Here is a 19,819-nt window from a genome sequence, read left to right as displayed (position 1 = left end):
GATTTATGGATTGAGTTGAATCAGAGGCTCAGAGGCTCAGAGCAGATGTGGGCAGTGGCAGTGGTAGCGGTGATAGATACGGTACGAGTATGCAAGGATCAAGTCCGCCCGCCCTACCTCCGCAAATGCCTGCAAGGCGAGCCACGGATGCTGGTGACCGATAGGTTCCGCTTTAGGTGCGCTCGTGCTCTAAATATTATGCAGACTAAAGTACTTTAAAATCCATTGCTACGTGATCCATCTCGGTAGTAGTAGGAGTAGTAGGAGTAGTAGGAGTAGTAGTAGTAATAGTAGAGGAAGAATGAGAAGAAGAAGAAGAAGAAGAAGAAGAGCTTATCACTGACTGGGTGATACTCGCCGACTCATCTGCGATCAGATGGTCAAAATATGAATCGTTACTTGTCTGTATTGACAGGGCATGGTTCTACTACATAGGACTATTACGGTATGATGTGAGGATGTGATGATGTGATGATGTGAGGATGTGAGGATGTGATGATGTGATGATTGTGATTGATGATGATTATTGTTCCAGCTGACTTTTGTTGAAGGATGGAATGAAGGGATGATGCGTTAAGATTATTGTCAGAGGGTTCAGCGGGATGTCAAATGATAAAGGATAAATGATAAAGCTTTCTCAATAATATTCAGGTAATACTACATGAACATTCTTACTGTAGCATTCTGTCGTCGTCTTCAAGTTGTGTGACGGTGACTGGCTCCAAAGTAAGAGAGAGGAAAGGAATAAGGTAAGGTAGACCCCCCAGCCCGGAACAGCTTACCCAATCAGGTAAAGAGCTAAAGATGGGCGAGCATAAGGTAGTACTTAACTTCGCACAACACACCTTATTATGAAATCACACCACAACCACGCATCCTACGGACCTGAGGCCTTCAGTACGGTGATCAGCTCATTATTGGTATAGGGCCCGTACCAATAAGAAGCGATCACACGACTTGGGCCTCAGGACAAAATGACCCCTGAAGACCGCAAAGCAACGCGTCCTTTCGAGAGGCAGCATTCCCTCCTCTCACTGGATTTAATAGTCAATTATCACTGTCACACACCGACCTTCCCCTCCTAAAAGCAACATCATCATCATTATCATCAGCAACAACAATACCAATTCTGCTCTTCGACATCGGCACCAGACGCCACGTGTCATTTCAGTCATTTAGCTTCAACGCCTTTACACTGAACAACTACATTTCACTTTACACTAATTCGCCAATCCAAACCACACCGTTACACCACACTACCCCAAGAGACACGTCTCTTTTCCCTTCATCGACTAGCAATCAGCCTACAACGCGAAAGAATCTCCACCTTTCTTCGTGCCTTCTGGAGGTGCCTTGAGATACACAGCACAAATCGTTCGACCTCGCTCTATCGAAACGTATCCGACGTGGTGGTACCGGATCTTGAACCTCGGCCTTGTCCACCGAGCAATGGATTGCTGAGGAGTAGTGACCTTCAGTAACCGTCAGAGCAACCCCGCCGAGCAGAATGATTGACAAAGAGTTGGGATTTGGATATTGTTTTCTACGGGACTCCCGGGCTCAGTGGAGTCCTTCATTCAGTCTACAAGCACACACACAATGAGGGTTACGGGTCAAAAGAAGGATACGGCACTTGAGTCAGGGGCTCTGCGTTTGTAGGGGACCCCCTTTCAGCTTTCGGCTAGTCCAAAAACGGTTAGATAGATTAGTTACGCGTCTCGCATAGTCGGCCATCAAGGCAAGACTTCAGGGTAGTATGATGTAATCAATCAATCAATAAGGTAGTACTTTAATCTTGCCAGCAAAATAATAAGGGAATAAAGTCCATTACTGTTAGGATAAGGTACATGTTGTAATCAGGCATAAGGCATAAGGCAGCAATAATGATCCGAAACGTGGTGACGCCTGCTCCTTCTCCCTTGATGTTTGCCTCGGCTAATACTCTGTCTGACTGCCGTCTGTCAAGGTCCAAGCGGCCCTTCTTCCTTTGGGTCCTTCGGAGCAGCAATCAATCAATCAATCAATCAGTCAGTCAGTCGTTGAATGATGCGATGGGCTCGCAAATATCAAAATATCAAGGCGAAGATAAAGTATTCATATGATCGGATCGAATATCGGCTATCGACTGGCTTGCGGGGTGCCCGGAGGGGGCGAATTCTTGCCCTTTCCGGGAGCCCTAATAAAATGGTGCGGATGTCAGAGTTGGACTAAAAACTACCGGTGCCCTTCCGCTCCACTGCCCTGCTCTTCTCCACCCTCAATTTCTCTCTCACTTCACCTACATATCCCCACACACTTATCTACACTTACATCCCGCTTAACCCTTGTCCCTTTTCCCTCTTTCGATCGAGTGCTCGGTACCCCAAAGTAACAGGAAGGACAAACACATCACCATATATCTTTTTCCATCAGACGACTTGGAAGGTCCTTTAATATCAGCAGACTGAAGGCATACGTCCGAGTTGCCTGCTTTGCCACATCCTCTGGGTACCTGCATCATCCCAACCAGTGACCACCCATCCTTCCTCCATCAGCCTCAAACTTCCAATTAAAAACATCCCGCCGTGTCCCAGCGGCTTGCTTCAGCTTCTTCTATAGCACTGCCTCCCCACCCCGGTTGCCTCCAAGCTCGGAAAGCTAAGCTCAGACGGGAGCTTATGAATCATCTCACACCCTTGATTCGTACCTGCCCTTTTTGCACCCTGCTTCCTCCGACGAGCGTATGTACTCTATCGCCTGACTACAAAGGCTGCTCAAGACGAATCTTTGGCTGTCAGGCTTTATCCTCTGGTTTTTATGCTTAGATCCAGAACCTAATCTGGACCCCGGCAACTGCCGCTGAAATTGGTTCAAGAGCGTGGCGGAAGAATGTGGTTATTCGCAATCTCTGGCAGGAATGCGGACACCAGGAGAATGTAGATGATCATCATTAACAATTGTTCGACTTTTAACATCATAAGTTCATCCAAAAAGGCGTGAGAATTTCCGTCGTACTTTCGTAAACAATGCCGCTCGTTTACTGATACTCCAACTGCCTGCCAGGGCTACCCTCCTCATCTTGAACCTCCCCAAGCACCTCTCCCTGTTTCAATTCCAGGGTCTCTTGGCCCACCCGGCTCATGTACTCTTGTCCAATGTGGCGTACCTCATCCACAGCGTCGATGCTGAGATGGCGTTCGAGGTCCGGGTTCAACCGTAGTGTTTCCTCCCACCCATTGTAGTCGATTGTCAGTTCATTCAACTCGTAGGGTTGTGGTAGCGATTGTGCTTGCTCATCGAGTTCATGATGGCCGCCACCGAGATCGTCCGGATGTTGGTCAAGGTAATCGTGCTGATTGAACTGCTCCGGATGCTGGATAAGCTGGTGCTGAGGTATCATGTTAGCTTGAGGTGCAATCAGGGGTGCCTCGTAGGATGACTGGGAGTCCTCAGTCTGGGCGTAGGACAAATGGATCTGGCCGCCGGTGAAGTCTTGGGATGTTGAAGCTGTGACTGGAGCGTCGACCATTTGATACGGATACTCGTAGAGCTCGGAGGCCTCTTGGTACAAGGACTCTTGCGAGTGATACATGACTTCCTGAGATCCGTAGCATTCCTGCGAGCCGTCTGCGAATTCGGGAGGTCCGTAAGATTCGTGGGAAGCCTCAACGATATCGTGATGCTGGTAGAGAGAGTATTCAGAGTTCTGAGAATCGAGAGAACCCAAGGTAGGGTAAGCAGAGTCTTGTGATTGGAAGGAAGACTCTTGAGAAGGGTACAATGGGTAGATCGAATTCGAGACCGACGAGGGGAACAAGGTGGAGGTCGAAGATGGGAACGAGTGGCTTTCCGGAGTCGGCGTCGTCGATGGTGAGCTGTCTTCTGACAAAGGAGCAGGGTTGAGGTCCTCTGTTGGATATCCAGAGAAGATGCTGGGCTGAGCAGTGTAGTGTGCATCGTATGGTGATGCCGCTTGAAGAGTCGTGTCAAGTGTCATAGGAGGTTTTTCAGCTGTGGGATGTGGGGACTGGATCTCGTACGCCGACAATGGCGCATTAAGTCTTCGCCAGCTTGTTGTGGCTGCCTGCCCGCTTTTTGCTGTACTGAACTTCCACAGGAGGATGGCCATTCTTTGCGGCCGGTGATTGTAGACTCGATGCGTAGCCCAGATCTCTTGCATCACAGATATTCCTTGAATTCTTTCAATGGCGCGTTCCCCTTCTTCTCTGATCAATTTAGGGTCTCCAATGTTATCCATCATGCTTTTCCTTATGATCATGCTGGAGAAGACCCAGGCCCACCATCTGCCTCTGAAGGCTATTTGACCAAGCTTAGCATCGTCCGTTCCCTCGACCTGTGAGCTGTCCAAGTTGTCGGCCGATGGCTCTGAGAATTCTGTAAGATCTACCGGACGACCATTCTGTTCGTAGAACCTTGGATATGAGCGCCATTCAGTGAAATGCGCACCCTGACTGAAATGCAAGGAGAGCTTAATTGCAAGGCTTGAAGGGTGATCAAGGCTTGAAGGGTGATAGTGGTCCATCAAGCTCAAGTGAGTATCAAAGAGGAAAATTGGACACTCAATCTGTCCTCTGTCATAGTCAGCAGCCAACGGAGGATACATTTCACGCCAATTTTTGACATCCGCTAGCGTTTTGGGGGCCGAAGCCATTTCGCTCTGTAGTGACGTGTAAGAATGGAGAGGAGCGTCGCTATCACATTCTGTTAGAGTCATGGCAAACTCCAAGACGCGTCGTATCGTAGGACCCGGGTACATATTGGATGTTAGGATCTCGATCGGTGCTGGGGGACGGTTGGAAACACGACGATACGATGCTTGCGAAGGTTGATACTCGGATGCATCATCGTACTCCAAGTCTCCGTAATCACCCGCGGTCTCTTCATGGGCAGTACTACTATGTGCTTTCTTGTTCGAATTCTCCGCTTTTATGTCAGCGACGAGGCTCATCCCTGAAATTGAGCAATTAGCATCTTCAGGCTGGGACTTTGGACCATCAGACCCACAGAGTTTGTTCTCGCCCAAGAAAGCCTTTAAGACTTGGAGGTGACTAGACACCTGCTTCCGAGTACGCTCTACCCCGGTTCTCTTATAGATATAATCTGCAATGAACTCGTTGCCGCCGCGCAGTTTGCCATGGAGCTCCTTCTTCTTTCGGCCTCGTCTTTGAAACAGGCGTATAGCTATGAGATGCCCGTCAGTGAGTATCGGAATGGTCTTCTTCATCGTTAGCACAAACCAATTTGAAAAGCCTCTTCTACCCTGTCTGGCCAAATTTCAGCCTTTGATCCCTTTTCCCTGCATTTCACCCGATATGCTTGATATCTCGGTGTCTGATATTCGACATGCCAGTACAGAAGTCCCTTCGGTGACGACCACGGTGAGTGTTGCTGTCGTCTTGGGTGTTCTGCTTTGATAGCAGCTTGTGCTGAGTGATGGGGAGGGTTGACAAGAGAAGACACGGGTCTGAACCCATACTTCTGAGAATCCCCCGTCTTCAAGTCGATGATGCGTGGTTGATATAAACTCGATCCCACGTTCCCCGAACTCGGCCGAAGTATGCCATATTTACAATCAGTTGCGGGGTGACCACGCTGCTTGCAGCGCAAGCATACATGGGGCAGACTGCAAGCAGAACAGTCATCACCACGATTGTAGCTCTTGCATATCTCAGGGGGTTGGGTTTCCGCAAGGTTCGTCGGCGTGGAAGGGAGTCCAACTGCATTTTCGGGGAGGGCAGGAGCATTGGACAGCAGGACGAGTGCATTCGGATGTAGCTCCATGAATGTAAGCAGTGAGGATAAGGAATGGAGGATGACTTTATCGGAGGTATGCAACAGACACTATTAGGAATGATGCTTTTTTAAGTATGCACAGGCTACTATATCAGGACGGAGGTGGTGTTTAGTAGAACTGCTCCTTTTCAATACACAATCGAGATTAGTGCCAAAGGTGTAGAGAGGCAATTAAACACGACTGAGTCGTGGATGTGCTGAGATGCCCTCGATCAGCGCACTAGACCGCAAAGAGCTTGCTCTAAGTCGGCAGATCTTGTATTGGAAGCCTTACTTGCAATCTCCAATTGCAGAATCCAACCTGGTTCAAGCAAGGGATAGAGCTGGCCTTGCCAGATGAGGCACGAGAATGGAAGCGCTACCATGACGACGACCATTCTTGGGGTCCATGACGAGGAATGGCCGGTTGTTGACTGGACAGAGATTGGACCCTTAATTCTCACATTGGCCAAGGCGGTGGAATGAAATGAACAAATAAGAGATCAAGTCGAAGCAATTGATACTCATCTGACAGTGAGATTGATATAAAGCTGCGATGCTTTGAAGGTCATGTCTAGCAAGCCATGCAAGGGGCGGGGACCTATAGTTCGTCAATCTTCGTGAGGGCAAAGTCGCAAGGTACAAGTCACAGGTCGTCTGCTCCTTGAAATCAATCTTGATCGTCGTCGCCTCCTTCGACATGGAACTTCTTTCGGCCCGAACCTGTCAATCTCTGCAATGCAACCTTATCGGCTTGTTTACCGACTCTTTGCTGCATCCTCTCAATTTCTTGCTCAGGATCGACAGCGTCCTCAGCAGCAAAGTCTAAAACCAATTTTCTACCCAGTAAGTGCGTATCTCTCAATGCGTCAATTGCGTTTTCAGCTTCTCTGGCCGTGACGAAATCTGCAAAAGCAAAGCCCCGCGTAGAGCTATCAAACTTCTTGGGTACTCGAACAGATCGCAGCTGGCCGTAAGATCCAAATAGTGATCGGACATCTTTTTTGGAAGCTTCAAACGGCAGATTTTTGATGATGATCTTGGTGTTTCTGGCCGCCATCTTCTTGGCCTGGTCTTCCTTCCTACGCTCTTCCGCCGCATCTATAGCCTTATGCGACGCTCTAATGAGGAGCTCGTAACTATCAAGCCTGTAACCGTCCATAGCTGCGAGAGCTGCTTGGGCATTGCTCTTGGAACGAAATTCGAGGAATCCAAACCCCATGCTCAAAAGCTGCCCTGGCTTCTTCGGGTCGGGCTTGGTCTTCACCTTAGCCGACATGAAGCCCTCGAGAGGCTGAAAGACCTCACGCAAGCGTTCTGTAGTAGTCGAAAAGTTGAGATTACGGACGAAGAGTGTCGACGTATGGGCGGATCCAGGAGCATCCTTGCTTTCCAGCAATTCCGTCGAGGAAGGCTTCGCACCCTGAGAATTTGCAGATTCATCTACCCGGCTGTCTGGTAGGCCCTGCACATCTTGGAATAGATTTTTGGGCGCTTTCTCGAGAAATAATACGGAATCCTTAAACTTCCTATAAGCTAGACTGGCGAATGCTGATCGTGCATGATCAGACTGGTCATACTCCACAATAGCAATGGTGCCAGATGGCGGCATTAGTAATTTCTTTGTTTGGCCGTGAGCTTCGAAAAGCTTCTTCAGCTCTTCTGACTTTGTACCATAGGAAAAGTTTTTGACCAGGATTGCGGTATCCCCACGCTCTTTTTTCTTGAAGGCTTCTAGATCTACACCATGATTCGTGAAGTAAGATTTAGTCTCTTGTATAATATGGGTTTCAGCCTGTGCTTGCTTGACTGCAGTGTCTGAGCAAGTTGGATCCAACAATTCGGATTTTGCTACGCCAAGTCGATCAGAGATCGATGACATGATAGCATTAGACTAGGAAAACACTCGTAAGCTTTACGAAAGAGGCTGTTCCGCCATTCTAGACTCACATTCATATACATTGAGTTCCAATTGAAGGTAGAAGAAGCCGCATCAGCTTTGCGCTTGATTTGTTGTTGTTTCTTTAGTGGCAGCTTTGAAATAGCAAATTCATCTAAAGCAGTCTCTCTCTTTGGGTTGCCTGGCATCAAATGCAGTAAACGGCCTTGGAAAGGTTTTCGGTCCAGGATGTGAAGCGCCTTCGTAGCTGCTACCGGTTCTGTATACTGAACGTGGGCAAACCCCTTATTTTTGCCAGACCGTGAATCAATAGGAAGGTGCACCTAAACATCATCAGCACTCGAAAACAAACAAGCTCTGCCTGAGGAATAAGAGAAAATGCGGTTCGTTCTTCAGAATCAAGATGTATCTACTAAAATACTCTTCCTGGTAACATCACATGCATAGCATAAGCTGTCCCTATCTGGAGGTTCATCACAAGAACTCGATCAAACACAAAACATAGTCATATAGCCCTGGGCTTACCTCTTCAATAGTCCCGCGACCTCCGTTCTCAAAATGCTTCCGTAGGTCTTCCTCGGTAGTTGTGTACGTGAGGTTCCGCACAAATAGCCTTCCATTACCAGCAGCTTTATCGTCAAGTGCGGCTCCTTCGACCTCTAATCCCTCGTCGGTCTGGAAACTTGCACCGGATACACTTCCCTCTTTGACCAGCTCTGGAAACTCATATAGGCCTATCTTCTCTGTTGGAGCGTCCTCTGGCAGCACTGTAGGTTGCACGTCATCGTCGTCCACCAACCCGAGCAATCTGCTAGTCCGTGATCGAAGCCAGTCAGCGTCTGAGGCTGCTAACGATTTGGCCAATGGCTCCTGTGTAGCTTCTTGGGAGAGGTCACAAACACTTGGGACTGTCCTCGCATCCATGCTAGGCAAATCCACTGATGCTGGAGGCTCAGCAGGCATCACATTTTCGTCCTCACTTTTCCCTTTTTTCTTCCTTTTTTTTGGCACGTGGTCGTAAACCTCATCGCTTTGAGCTTCTCGTGTCACCGTATTTTCAGCTTTTGAACTAGGCCGTGCAGAGACTTGCGACATTGCGGCATCTTGGTTTTCCCAAATTTTTGACCTGGAGGGCGGTTGCATCACTTCGAGGAATTCCCGTAGCTTGGGTTTGCCTCCATCTTCTGCTGGACCTTGACGTTTTCGCTTCTTTTTCTCAACGCTGTTAGTATCCGTTAGACTCTGCTCCTGAGATTCTGCGTGCTCTCTCTTGCTACTGTTGGCGGAATTGATGCCTGGTCCCAGGGCATACTGATCTTTGACCGAACGAGCGAGCTCGACGCCAATCTTTGACATACGGACGAAGGATTTGTTGTGATATTTGACTGCTTTTGCAGCATCTTCAGGCGTCTTATAACCCACATATCCAATGCGCCTATGAGGTATGAATTTTGCATCTGTGATTGCAGACTGCTTCGAGAAGTGCCGCTTGAAGTCATCAGCACTCAGATTTGGGGGGAGACCCTTGACAAATATTCTCGAAGACTCCATCGCTTGCAGATGTTGAAGATTGCGCACTTCTAGAGTCCCGATCATCATCTTTTCTGAGCGCGCTGGTTTGGCTCGGTAATTTTACGCGGAGCTAAGAAACGGAACTACCCGAACAGAAGTCAGCCCTATCAGAATCGTTCTCAGGACGCATCTAGCACTTTGGGCGACAAAGCATCTCTCCGTTTCATACAGCGCTTAGCCGAAGCACCATATTTACCCTGTCCAAACGCGAAGTTTGCGTTCTACAAAGAATAGAAGTCACTTGTAGGCCTGCTCGAAAGCTTGGACTCACAGAGTGCTCGACAACAGTCGTGATGGCAACTGAGAAGAAGGAGAAGCTTGACGGTACCTACCCTTTTCTCTTCCTTCTGCTAGGTCTGCCAAACCTTTGTAGCACCTACTGACATCCTTCCAGCGCAGGTCAAATCTGCCGATATGGTGATTACAGCCCCATTCCTCGAAAGCGGTAGCGACACTCACGACTTCCTAGAGCGAGGAAATGCAGCGACAAGCCGTGGAGGTAGCCGAGGAGGCCATGTCTAAATTTCAAGTCGAAAAGGACATTGCACAATACATTAAGAAGGAGGTACGTGGACATACAGGCCGTCTTTTACATTGGAAGATACCGGAGCTGTATTTGAGCACGAAGCCTGACAATAAGTGTATCAGTTCGACTCTCGCGCAGGGGCTACATGGCATTGCATCGTTGGAAGGAATTTTGGAAGCTTCGTCACACACGGTACGCTCCTGCAAAATGCATACGGATGATCCGTACGCTGACAGCGACATAGAAACGAAGCACTTCATCTACTTTTATCTTGGACATTGCGCAATTCTGCTTTTCAAGACTCAATGATTTTGGAGGCTGGTGGGCAAGAAGCGACACTCGACTACGGAAAAGCTGGGATCTGAGCTGAATAAGATGTCACTGCGTGGAGTTTGGAATCTGCATATGACTCAATGGAGACTTACTATCTGCGCATAACAAAATGCAAATACATGGCGTGAACGAAGAGTGCGTATAATTATCAAGACCGTGACATTGTTTAACCATCAATTTTTTTCTTCCCCACCGAAAGATCATTCTTTTTTCTCCATCGCGACTTCGCCCACCTTGTCGCTCTCTTCCCTAGGCGATGTCGACCCGTCGCTCCCTTCCATGGCCCTTCCTCTGATACTCGCCCCACCCTTCCCGCTCAAGTCTCGTACAATACCCTTGAATGTGTTGGCCATGCTGTGCCTTCCTTCCCAAAGTGGGAACAGTCCTACACAGAACGAGCTGCAGAATAGCCACAATATACCCACGGAAACCCAACCGGTGAAGAACTTTTTGCTGAAGATATATCCAGTACCGTACAAGGGCATGGGCCACAAGATGAGTAGCGCAAGAGTCAAGATCCCGGTCATGCTCTTAGCAATGAGGGATGCCCGTTGAAGCTTCTTTTGTTCCGATTCAAAGTCAGCCGCTGACATGCCGGTAACACCTGGAATCTCCTCCAGGTCTGTATGCGCCGCAGCTGCAATGTCCTCGTCATTGCCCAGACGAATCGCAGCCATCGATTTGTAATCGTAGTTCTGGGGACCGAAAGCATAGGTCAAAATTGGGATGAAGACAAGGGGCGACAACAGGGCGACGACGTTTCCGGCCAGCATGGGATTATTGCTACCGGTGCTCGTAACAGACAGGTTGCCAAACTCCTTTTTGGCAGTCACAAGCCAAGCTTCGGTATTGTGTTAGTTGACTGGTCTTCTGGAGTCGAGATGTGGCAATCGGACGCACCAATAAGGGAGCAAGCAAGGCCCAATATGGGGGAGAGAGTCGCGGCGAAAACATTCTGCTTTTTCCACATCAACGTCAAAACTGCTGGAAGTACAGCAGACGATATAATAACGCCCTGTCTTGCCGTTAGAGACTTTGACACAACTATCGCGAAATGATCAACTACCATCATCAGGTATAGGTAACCCATGGAAATGCCGATATCTGCACAGTAATTAGTGGATATCTGCCGGTAGACTGCTATGGATACTAACAGTAAAGCCCGGTTGAAAATGCTGCCAGTAGAATGGCATACACGATCACAAAAGAATGAGCCATGTTAATCAACATCTTGCCAGAAGCCCTAGGGTTAAAATATGTCTGGTAGATATCATAAGTAAATATGCTGCTGACAGCGATGTATTCAGAAGAGGAGGCTGATGTGACAGCTATGAGGGTTTTGGAGTCAGCATCTTTCCTTCCGAGCAGAACACCGAGCGATGAGACAATTCAAAAGGGTATTAAGGGCTTTTTTGCTCTCAGAAAATATCTTGCAACGCGCAAAGGAGTCCGTGAGAGGAAGAAAGCGCTCCGAGAATGTACTTGCCCATAAAGATCAGGAGCAGCGTTGCAGCCGCGCCACCCTTTCCCAAAAGAGCAACAGCAGCACTTTCAAAGTTCGGAATCAGCAGTCGTTCTTTGCACGAAATTGAGGCATGTAATATAATGGAGAAGTACTAGTACTCGCTGAATATGTCTTACGACATGCAAGGCCGTACGCATCTGGGGAGAAAACACTTACTAGGGGAGGACCAAGCCCGCGGTAACATCTTCATCCGCCATTCGAGAAGGAAATGTTGGGAAGACTGGGTTAGATTCCAGAGCAAGCGCCGAGAGGCCCATCGTGGTCGCCGCAAGCCATGGAATAGCGAACCAACTGAGGCCGCCCATCACGTAACCGGGAAGGGCATGAACAGGACTCGCCGCGATGGCTTTGTTGTAGTAGCCTTTTATGGATCGTCAGGAAAGTACCTTGGGATGACCTGTATTCATGGAAGGATCCCAAGCACGTACCGTTGTCCATGAATACCGTGCCAAAATTTCCCACGAGATTTATCACGAAGAAAATGGCTCCTTCTTGTGACCGCATTGTCAGGTAGCTACCCTGGGCGTTGCCGGCAACTGGGTGGTCCCTCGCAGCCGTCACCAAGAGGTCGTAAACTTTAGCGGGACTTCCAAGATTGGCATCGGTGGTGTACGCTATATGAATGTGAACAGATCTTCACAAAATTAGTTCCGCAACAACAGTTACCTGTGAATGCCTAGACATCGAGGTCAGTAAATCTTGTACTGAGTCAGAATTTCCCGGGTGCAAGGACTCACGAAGATAAAAATGATGATCAAAATCATGACCGTATGAACGTAATCTGTAAGAAAAGTCGCTTTGATTCCTCCTGCAATCGTGTACAGAACAACCCCAATCGGTAAAAGAAAACAGGCTGCTGCGGTCGGCATGCCTGTAAGGGCGGTTACGACAGCAGAGCCTCCTGTTAGCAGTATAGCGGTCACCTTCAGCCGCTCGTTAGCCTTGGACTTCAGGTCGGCATAACTGTCTTGACGAACCAGAACATTGGTCATCAAACCAAAGACGGTGAAGACCAAGTGAGCATACACTCCATACCGAGCTCGAATAACCTCAAGGAAGGTATGAGCATTAGGTGCCTTCCTTTTCAACTCGATTGCCAAAGTCGCGAACAACAGGATCTGCACAGTAGCACCGGATGCATACCAGAAGGGTCCAGAGACTCCATAACGGTAGGCCACTCCAGAGGATTGGAGCAATGTGGCAGCCCAGGTCCAAGAAGAGACAACTGCACTGGCAACGAGACCTGATTTAACGGTTCTTCCAGCCGTGCTGAACATCTCCGAGGTCTGAACCTCCGCCTGGTACCTCTTGAGGACATAAGTGGTGGTTATCATGCCGAGGGCAAAAGCAAAGCCCAGGCCCAGTACGATGCCATAGCCGAAGCCTGTACTGAGAGGAGGCGTTATTGGCATGATGAACGGGACAAAGCTGTGTGGTATTCGACGTGTCAAGGTTTAGAGCAAAGATTGGAATCAACTGGGAAACCCAGTCGCTGCATATAAAAGCTTCCGACGGATGTCGAGCTCTGCAACCGACATGAAGAGATGGTAAAAGACTTTCAACAGAAGTGGACGGCAGCAGTGAAGAATAAAAAAGAGCACGAGAGCAAAGGCAATATTTGTATGAAGATTGGTCTACGTCTTACGGTACATACTCACCCCTTCCTTCGACTTGGACATCGAGATAAGAATGAGGCCGAAACTTTCCTCCTAAAGGCAAGAGCATACTGAAGCTTCAAGCATGCCAAAACGCCAGATGCATCTTCCATGCATAGAGCCACGAAGCATGAAAAAGATTGGTCGAGGTTTTCGATTGAAGAACAATTAGCTTATCTTGCCAATGGCGGATAAGGAGGATCTGCTTCGATTCCTGTGTCACGAGGCAGATGATCGCCTACTCCAGCGTTGCTTGTCTTAGCATTTCGGCCTTACTTTTTGCTCTACCTTATCTTTTTGGTCTTTCTTTTTTTCCCCATCTTCATTTCGGTACTTGTAGAGTAGACTGTTGTTAACCTTCTACTGTATTCCATTGGGACTTTTACGGGGGTGCGTATCGCTGTAGCGATCTATGATGTCAAAGCGACGCTTGGCCGTAGCTGCTATCGAACGTACCTCAGGACTTCATGGGGTGATCCAAATTTGCATTACGCCACTATAGCGATACCGTTACTAGTCACCAGCACTGCGTAGAAGGACCACCCCGTTGCTGGTGGCCTGCTCTACTTCTAGGTACTGACAAATCAGTGTATGCAGAACTTTCGGTATTTAGTTCAAAGTATTTAGTTCAAATATTAAGATAGAATACAAATTGAGTAGTAACAGGCAGTGGTTATCTGCATCGAACAGCAAACATCCTATCCAAGGTTGCCAAAAAACCATCACTGCATTCATTCATGACATCGTTGAGTAAAGTCCAGCATCGAGATGTTATACAGCCTCAATGTCTTGCAAGGGTAGGTACCCATCATCCATCTTACCCCGGACTCCGAAAATGCGGGTTGTCAAGCCTTCAACCCACCTCATGCCAAATCGATCTTTCAATCCTCTGTCATTCGTCATGCTCATTCCCTTCAACGACTCGCTCTTCTGGCCTTCCGCCTCAAGTTTCTCCACGGTCATCCATCCAGGCCTCTTCCAGAATTTCAGGAGTAGACTGCTGCCTACTACACTGACGCTGCTAGCGGCCATCGCGGCACCCGCAGCCATAGGGGGCATCATGATATGACCAGGCAGCACCAGCCCGACACCCATTGCAAAGGGTAGTCCAATCAAGTTGTACAGACACGCCCACATCAGATTCAGCTTGATGCGGTTGAATATCGTACGAGAAAGACTCAAGGAAGCTGTGACACTGAGCATGTCTTCTGGGCGCATGAGCACGATGTCAGCCGCTTCCATAGCGACGTCCGTGCCTGAGCTTAAAGCAATGCCAATGTTGGCTGTCGCAAGAGCAGGCGAGTCATTGATCCCGTCACCCACCATGGCAACAATTGTACCTTGCTCTTGAATTTTTTGGATGATCTTCTGCTTCTGATCGGGAGAGACGCCAGCATGGATGTTGACCTTCGGAATGCCAACCCGAGTAGCGACAGCGGCAGCAGTAGAGTATTGGTCTCCAGTAACAAGGGAACTCGTAATGTTCATGCGATTCAGGGCTGTTATCGTGGCGGCTGCGCTCGGCTTGATCGTGTCGGAAAGGGAAAGAACGCCTGCGTAGGCATTGTCGATGGCAACATATATCTGGGTGGTACCTGACGGTGGTGCTTTGGAGGTTCCAGGATCGGAGTTTGTTGGGGAGGTGGCGACAAGATCAGCAGGCAAGATGATGCCTCGAGAACTGAGGTAGGACGAGTTGCCCACGTGTACTCCATAACGTTTTGGAATAGCGGAGGTGGCCGGTTCGACGACGGCGCAAATACCTTTGCCAACAGTTGCTTCAAAATCTCCGACACTGCCATCAATCATGCCTTCGCTTCCTATGTTCAACTCCAGCTTCGCGGTGTCGAGGATGGCCCTGCCAATAGGATGTTCGCTCCCCATTTCCGCCAAGCCAACTAATGACCACCACAGCTTTCGCCGCCAGTCGTTTGCCTCCCAGATCTGCTCAAGCTGGACTTCTGGAACGCTCATCTTCCCCATAGTCAGAGTTCCTGTTTTATCGAAAACGACATGGGTGACTTTGGTAGCTATCTCGAGAGCAGCACCTCCTTTGACCAAAATTCCTTGCTCCGCCCCAATTCCTGTACCCACCATGACGGCCGTCGGAGTGCTAAGACCAAGGGCACAAGGACACGCAAAGACGATCACAGAGATACAAAGCTTAAGACAGACCATGAACTTGCCACCGCTCTCAGGTTTGAGGAAAACTTCTGGACATGCGGATGGTGGCAGCACATGACTCAGGACCATCCAGGAGATGAAGGTCAATAATCCAAGAGTGATGATTGTGGGTACAAAGTAGCCCGCAACGATATCAGCCATACGCTGGATTGGCGCACGACTGGTTTGGGCCTCCTGGACTAGCTTGACAATCTGACTCAACTGCGTGTCCCGGCCTGCTCGGGTTACTCGAAAGTCAATCCGACCCGCGCCATTGACAGTTCCTGCCATGAGATCGCTCCCCGGCCTTTTCAAGATCTCGACGGCTTCACCAGTAACCATGCTTTCATCGAGATAGCTTTGACCCCGAGTGACTGTGCCATCAGCTGGGACTTGGCCGCCAGGACGCAAGACCACGATGTCCCCAACTTCGATCAACTCTGTGGGAATGATCTTTTCCTCAGCTGCATTGCTAGATTGATCGTGAGGAATCGGACCCTTCTTCTCTGCAAGACCACTGGGTGCAGCAGCATCCCAGTCTTCTGCCGCCTTCTCTGCAGCGATAGGATCCGCGTAGATCGTAGCCATTGAAGGTGCTAAAGACATCAATCTTGAAAGCGCTTTTGAAGTTTGGCCCTTTGCTCGATTTTCTAGATAACGGCCCAGAGTGATGAACGTTATGAGCATGGTACTCGTCTCAAACACTGTGCTGGGACGGGTATGTGGAGGAATCAAGACAGACACAATCATTGCTGCGATGCTGAAAAAAAAAGCGGCGGAAGTGCCTAAAGTGACAAGTACATCCATGGTTGGCGAACCGTGCTTCAAAGATTTGTAGGAAGAGATGTAGAAGCGTTTGCCAATCCCAAATTGAACAGGTATAGTGAGAATAAGGCAAATGACGTCGCCAAGGTATAGCCCGGGTATCCAGAGCAGTATTGAGCCAAAGTCCAGTCGCGGAATGATCATAGGTATGAACATACTTATCAGGAAGACCGGAATGGCGAAAGAAAGCGAGTACCAGAAAGCCCGCCGCCATTCTTGTATTTCGCGGGTCTTTGCTAATGACTCAAGCTGTGCATTGTTGTCATCAGCGTCTGCTAGAAGGGCATTGTATCCTAATTTCTCTATAGCCTCCACCAGTACTCGAAGACCGGTCAAGGAAGGATTGTGAGTCACATTGACTCGGGACGTCGCAAGATGCACCACAGCGGAAGAGACACCAGGAAGTAGACGTAAGGCATCTTCAAGAGCAGTGGCAGAGGACGAAGTGGGAAGACCATAAACCCTTAAGTGCACGTTCCGCGTCGCTGTCGATTGCTCTGCCGAGCCACGTTGTGAGGATAAAAGCTTAGCATCGAAACCTCGATCTTCAATAATCTCCGTAATCTGCTTAGGTGAAAGCTTCGCTGAATCGTGAACTACTACAGCCCGTTCAGCTAAGAGACTGATGTTGAATTGCACCAGCCCTTCCACGTCCTTGAAGCCCCCTTCGACAGCCGAAGTGCATGCACCGCAGGTCATACCCTCGATCGCTAACTTGGTTATGGTTAAATCGACTTGCGACTCGTTCGATGTTTGGTATTGGGTCTCTTGGATTGACAGTGATGGTGAAAGCTGGGTCTTCAGAACCTCGGCGCCAAAACCTCTATCTTCGATTATTCCCGCGATCGCCTGGGGTGTAATAATGGAAGAATCGTGTTCGACGACGGCGCGTTCCGAAAGAAGCGATATGCTCATTGATTTGATGCCTGGGACATTCTTGAAACCACCGTCAACAGCTGAGGTACAGGCACCACAAGTCATACCCTCGACTGCCAGCGTCGTAGTGGATAGACTAGCCGTATTGTGCCCCGTAGCAACCTTGCCCTCGCTAGGTGCCTCCTCTTTTCCCGAGAAATTGGGAATGTCGGTGGCAAGCACCTCGGCATCAAATCCTCGATCCTCGATCATCTCTCGCACCTTTTCTGGAGACAGTACCTGCGGGTTGTGCTGAACCACCGCTCTTTCCATGACCAAGCTTACAGAGACGTTGCCGGCGCCATCAATGTTTTTGAAGGCGCTCTCCACCGCGGACGTACATGCGCCACACGTCATTCCTTCCACCCGTAATGTTGTAGTCGCCATGTGTATAGCCGAAGCCATGGCGAAGACCAAAGTAGCTAGAGTATCAAAATGAAAGATCGGCTCAACGGTCGGCGGTTAACTGTCAGCCTCGAGGGCTCGAGGGCGATCTAGAGAGGGTTGGCGGTCTGGAATACTTAGAGGGCATAATGAAAGGGCAAAAGAAGCAGGAGAAAGGAGAAGAAACATGATGGAGGTACGGCTGATATATACAAAGGAACAGCAGGGCATCAATAATGGAGACCGATGCGGTCTTTGTCAGATCACGCTTGTTGATTGTTCTATGACCGAGCTAGCGCCGGACTCCTTACTCTATTCCCGCTAGTCCGTGCCATGACTTTGACCGAAGACAACGTCATTCAAGTTCTTGAATTACACATTTGTTCTGTGCTGTGCAGCACTAGCAAATGAAGGTATCTTATCCCTGCCTTGATACTCAAAGAGATATCACGCTACATTTTAATTACTTTCAATTACACCTTAGAAGTCTACACTCGTCGACGACCAGCTGTCAAATCAGTCAAGGCTGACTTTACTTAGGTACTACGCCATGCTGGGCCGCCAAGCTGTTTAGTAGACACGGCAGATACCAGCTTAGCGAATGGCCTCTCCTTTCTCAAACGATCAATAATATTATTGCGCAATGGGGCGGTTAGTTGAGGTCATTGGTCTAGAACCATGTTCATAAGCGATTCGAGGCTTTAGCTAGGTATCACTCGCGTACAGAGTGATACAATAATGGTAATCCCGCGCCTTCGCGATTACGGTGGAAATAGACCGTTGAGTTCCACTATGTACCTAAGCACGCGGGTGAAAAAAAAGCCTGCACACCCTCAAAATCTGCAAATCTAACACAATTTGCCAACGAAAGATCCTATCAAGAAGATTTTGCTCTGGAATATATAGATATTAGCACAAAGAACAATTCTTATGGCAAGTATTAGCTTGTGAAGAGGGTATTGAAGGTATTATTTTAGTTAGTAAAGGTAGAAGGATTGCTTGGCGTGTGCAGGCTTTTTTTTTTACCCGCGTGCTAAGGTACCAAGTGTGCACCTCGGTACCAGTGGCGATCTCCCGCAACCCTAATCGATAACACCAGCCGTGCAGCCCTACAAATAAGGTAAGGTAGAGACAGGCATTCATTGTGAGCTGCGTGCCTGTTTCTTGTATCTCGCCTGTCACCACCAAAGTAAACATCCATAGTCAATGTGATCTTCAATTCTACTCTTTCGAAGACTATCAACTATGGACCAAACACAGCAGAAGGCTTTAAATGCCCTTGAACCCTACATCCTCCTCTCCAAATCCGCAAACTCACCACGAGCAGCTGCCGACCTTGTTACCCAAGCTACATCCGCACCAAACACCTTCGTCTTCGCCGAGCTTCTTCAGACACCAAATATCCAGGCTCTACAGACAGCATCAAAGGAATATGCACCTTACCTCACCCTCTTGCACATCTTTGCCTGGGGAACGTGGTCTGATTACACAGGTCAGTCCAAAACCACTCTTGCGCAGCGCTCATACGCCAATTCTTTTGATCCAGAAACAACAAATCTCCCAAAGCTCTCAAATGTACAAGAACAGAAGCTCCGCCAGCTCACTTTACTGTCCCTCCCTACGTCCCCCACCACCCTCACATACGCGCACCTGCTCTCGGAGCTCTCCCTTTCCACCACTCGCGCCCTGGAGGACCTCGTTATAAGTTCTATTTACGCCGGACTGCTTACAGCAAAACTCGACACCCTGTCCCAACGTGTTGATGTCTCGTCCGTCGCCCCTTTACGAGATCTGAGACCTGGCTCCGTCCCCCGCATGGTTTCTGTGCTGGAGGATTGGGATACTCGTTGCGTGAGCGTCTTGGGCGAGATTGAAGGACAGGTTCGGGAGATCAGGAGGAAGGCTCTACAACAGAGAAAGCGAGAAACGGAGCATGAGAAGGCTGTGGCAAAAAAGATGGGTGAGAATGAAGATGGGAAAGGCAAGCTTGGGAAGAGAGGAGGCGGAGAGGAAGCGGATGAGATGGATATTGACGAAAGCGGACGAAAATCAAGGGCAAAAAGAGGGGGAGGCAATTTCTTAGGCGGGCTAGGTAGAAGATTAGGCGGTGGTAATTGAGATTGCCTTAGCTATCATAGCCAGCACGAGAATTCGCCAGTGTCAAGGACTAGATGGACATTTATAAGATTTGCCTGATACTTTGGTTCTTAGACTAATCTGCTCTCACGAATCCATCCTAGCGAAAGCTT

General features: G+C 48.9%; 7 protein-coding genes across 7 annotated transcripts; 2 read left to right on the top strand and 5 right to left on the bottom strand.

Moving 5' to 3' along the window:
• Positions 1-3,016: 3,016 nt before the first annotated feature.
• Positions 3,017-5,224, bottom strand: HO173_004509 (uncharacterized protein; the record flags this gene model as incomplete). Its single annotated transcript, XM_037306433.1, has 1 exon — positions 3,017-5,224. The coding sequence occupies one exon, from the start codon at positions 5,222-5,224 to the stop codon at positions 3,017-3,019; it is 2,208 nt and encodes a 735-aa protein (XP_037166943.1).
• A 1,218-nt stretch (positions 5,225-6,442) lies between these two features.
• On the bottom strand, positions 6,443-9,223 carry HO173_004508 (uncharacterized protein; the record flags this gene model as incomplete). The annotated part of the gene is made up of 3 exons (XM_037306432.1): positions 6,443-7,666; positions 7,723-7,995; positions 8,198-9,223. 3 exons carry the CDS (start codon positions 9,221-9,223, stop codon positions 6,443-6,445), a joined length of 2,523 nt encoding a protein of 840 aa, XP_037166942.1.
• Positions 9,224-9,537: 314 nt separating this feature from the next.
• HO173_004507 (uncharacterized protein) lies at positions 9,538-10,079 on the top strand (the record flags this gene model as incomplete). Its single annotated transcript, XM_037306431.1, has 5 exons — positions 9,538-9,568; positions 9,639-9,661; positions 9,714-9,809; positions 9,893-9,962; positions 10,015-10,079. 5 exons carry the CDS (start codon positions 9,538-9,540, stop codon positions 10,077-10,079), a joined length of 285 nt encoding a protein of 94 aa, XP_037166941.1.
• Positions 10,080-10,303: 224 nt separating this feature from the next.
• HO173_004506 (uncharacterized protein) lies at positions 10,304-12,132 on the bottom strand (the record flags this gene model as incomplete). The annotated part of the gene is made up of 6 exons (XM_037306430.1): positions 10,304-10,944; positions 11,004-11,207; positions 11,258-11,431; positions 11,590-11,651; positions 11,785-11,989; positions 12,057-12,132. The coding sequence occupies 6 exons, from the start codon at positions 12,130-12,132 to the stop codon at positions 10,304-10,306; spliced, it is 1,362 nt and encodes a 453-aa protein (XP_037166940.1).
• A 185-nt stretch (positions 12,133-12,317) lies between these two features.
• On the bottom strand, positions 12,318-13,040 carry HO173_004505 (uncharacterized protein; the record flags this gene model as incomplete). Its single annotated transcript, XM_037306429.1, has 2 exons — positions 12,318-12,551; positions 12,606-13,040. The coding sequence occupies 2 exons, from the start codon at positions 13,038-13,040 to the stop codon at positions 12,318-12,320; spliced, it is 669 nt and encodes a 222-aa protein (XP_037166939.1).
• A 1,014-nt stretch (positions 13,041-14,054) lies between these two features.
• HO173_004504 (uncharacterized protein) lies at positions 14,055-17,591 on the bottom strand (the record flags this gene model as incomplete). Its single annotated transcript, XM_037306428.1, has 1 exon — positions 14,055-17,591. The coding sequence occupies one exon, from the start codon at positions 17,589-17,591 to the stop codon at positions 14,055-14,057; it is 3,537 nt and encodes a 1,178-aa protein (XP_037166938.1).
• Positions 17,592-18,815: 1,224 nt separating this feature from the next.
• On the top strand, positions 18,816-19,688 carry HO173_004503 (uncharacterized protein; the record flags this gene model as incomplete). Its single annotated transcript, XM_037306427.1, has 2 exons — positions 18,816-19,062; positions 19,117-19,688. 2 exons carry the CDS (start codon positions 18,816-18,818, stop codon positions 19,686-19,688), a joined length of 819 nt encoding a protein of 272 aa, XP_037166937.1.
• Between the last annotated feature and the right edge of the window lie 131 nt (positions 19,689-19,819).

The sequence above is a fragment of the Letharia columbiana genome (assembly GCF_014066305.1).
Source record: "Letharia columbiana isolate WasteWater2 chromosome Unknown Sc0000011_s2, whole genome shotgun sequence".
Classification (NCBI taxonomy): Eukaryota; Fungi; Ascomycota; class Lecanoromycetes; order Lecanorales; family Parmeliaceae; genus Letharia; species Letharia columbiana.
Note: the sequence above shows the minus strand (reverse complement) of the source record. Positions and strands in the feature narration are given on the sequence as shown.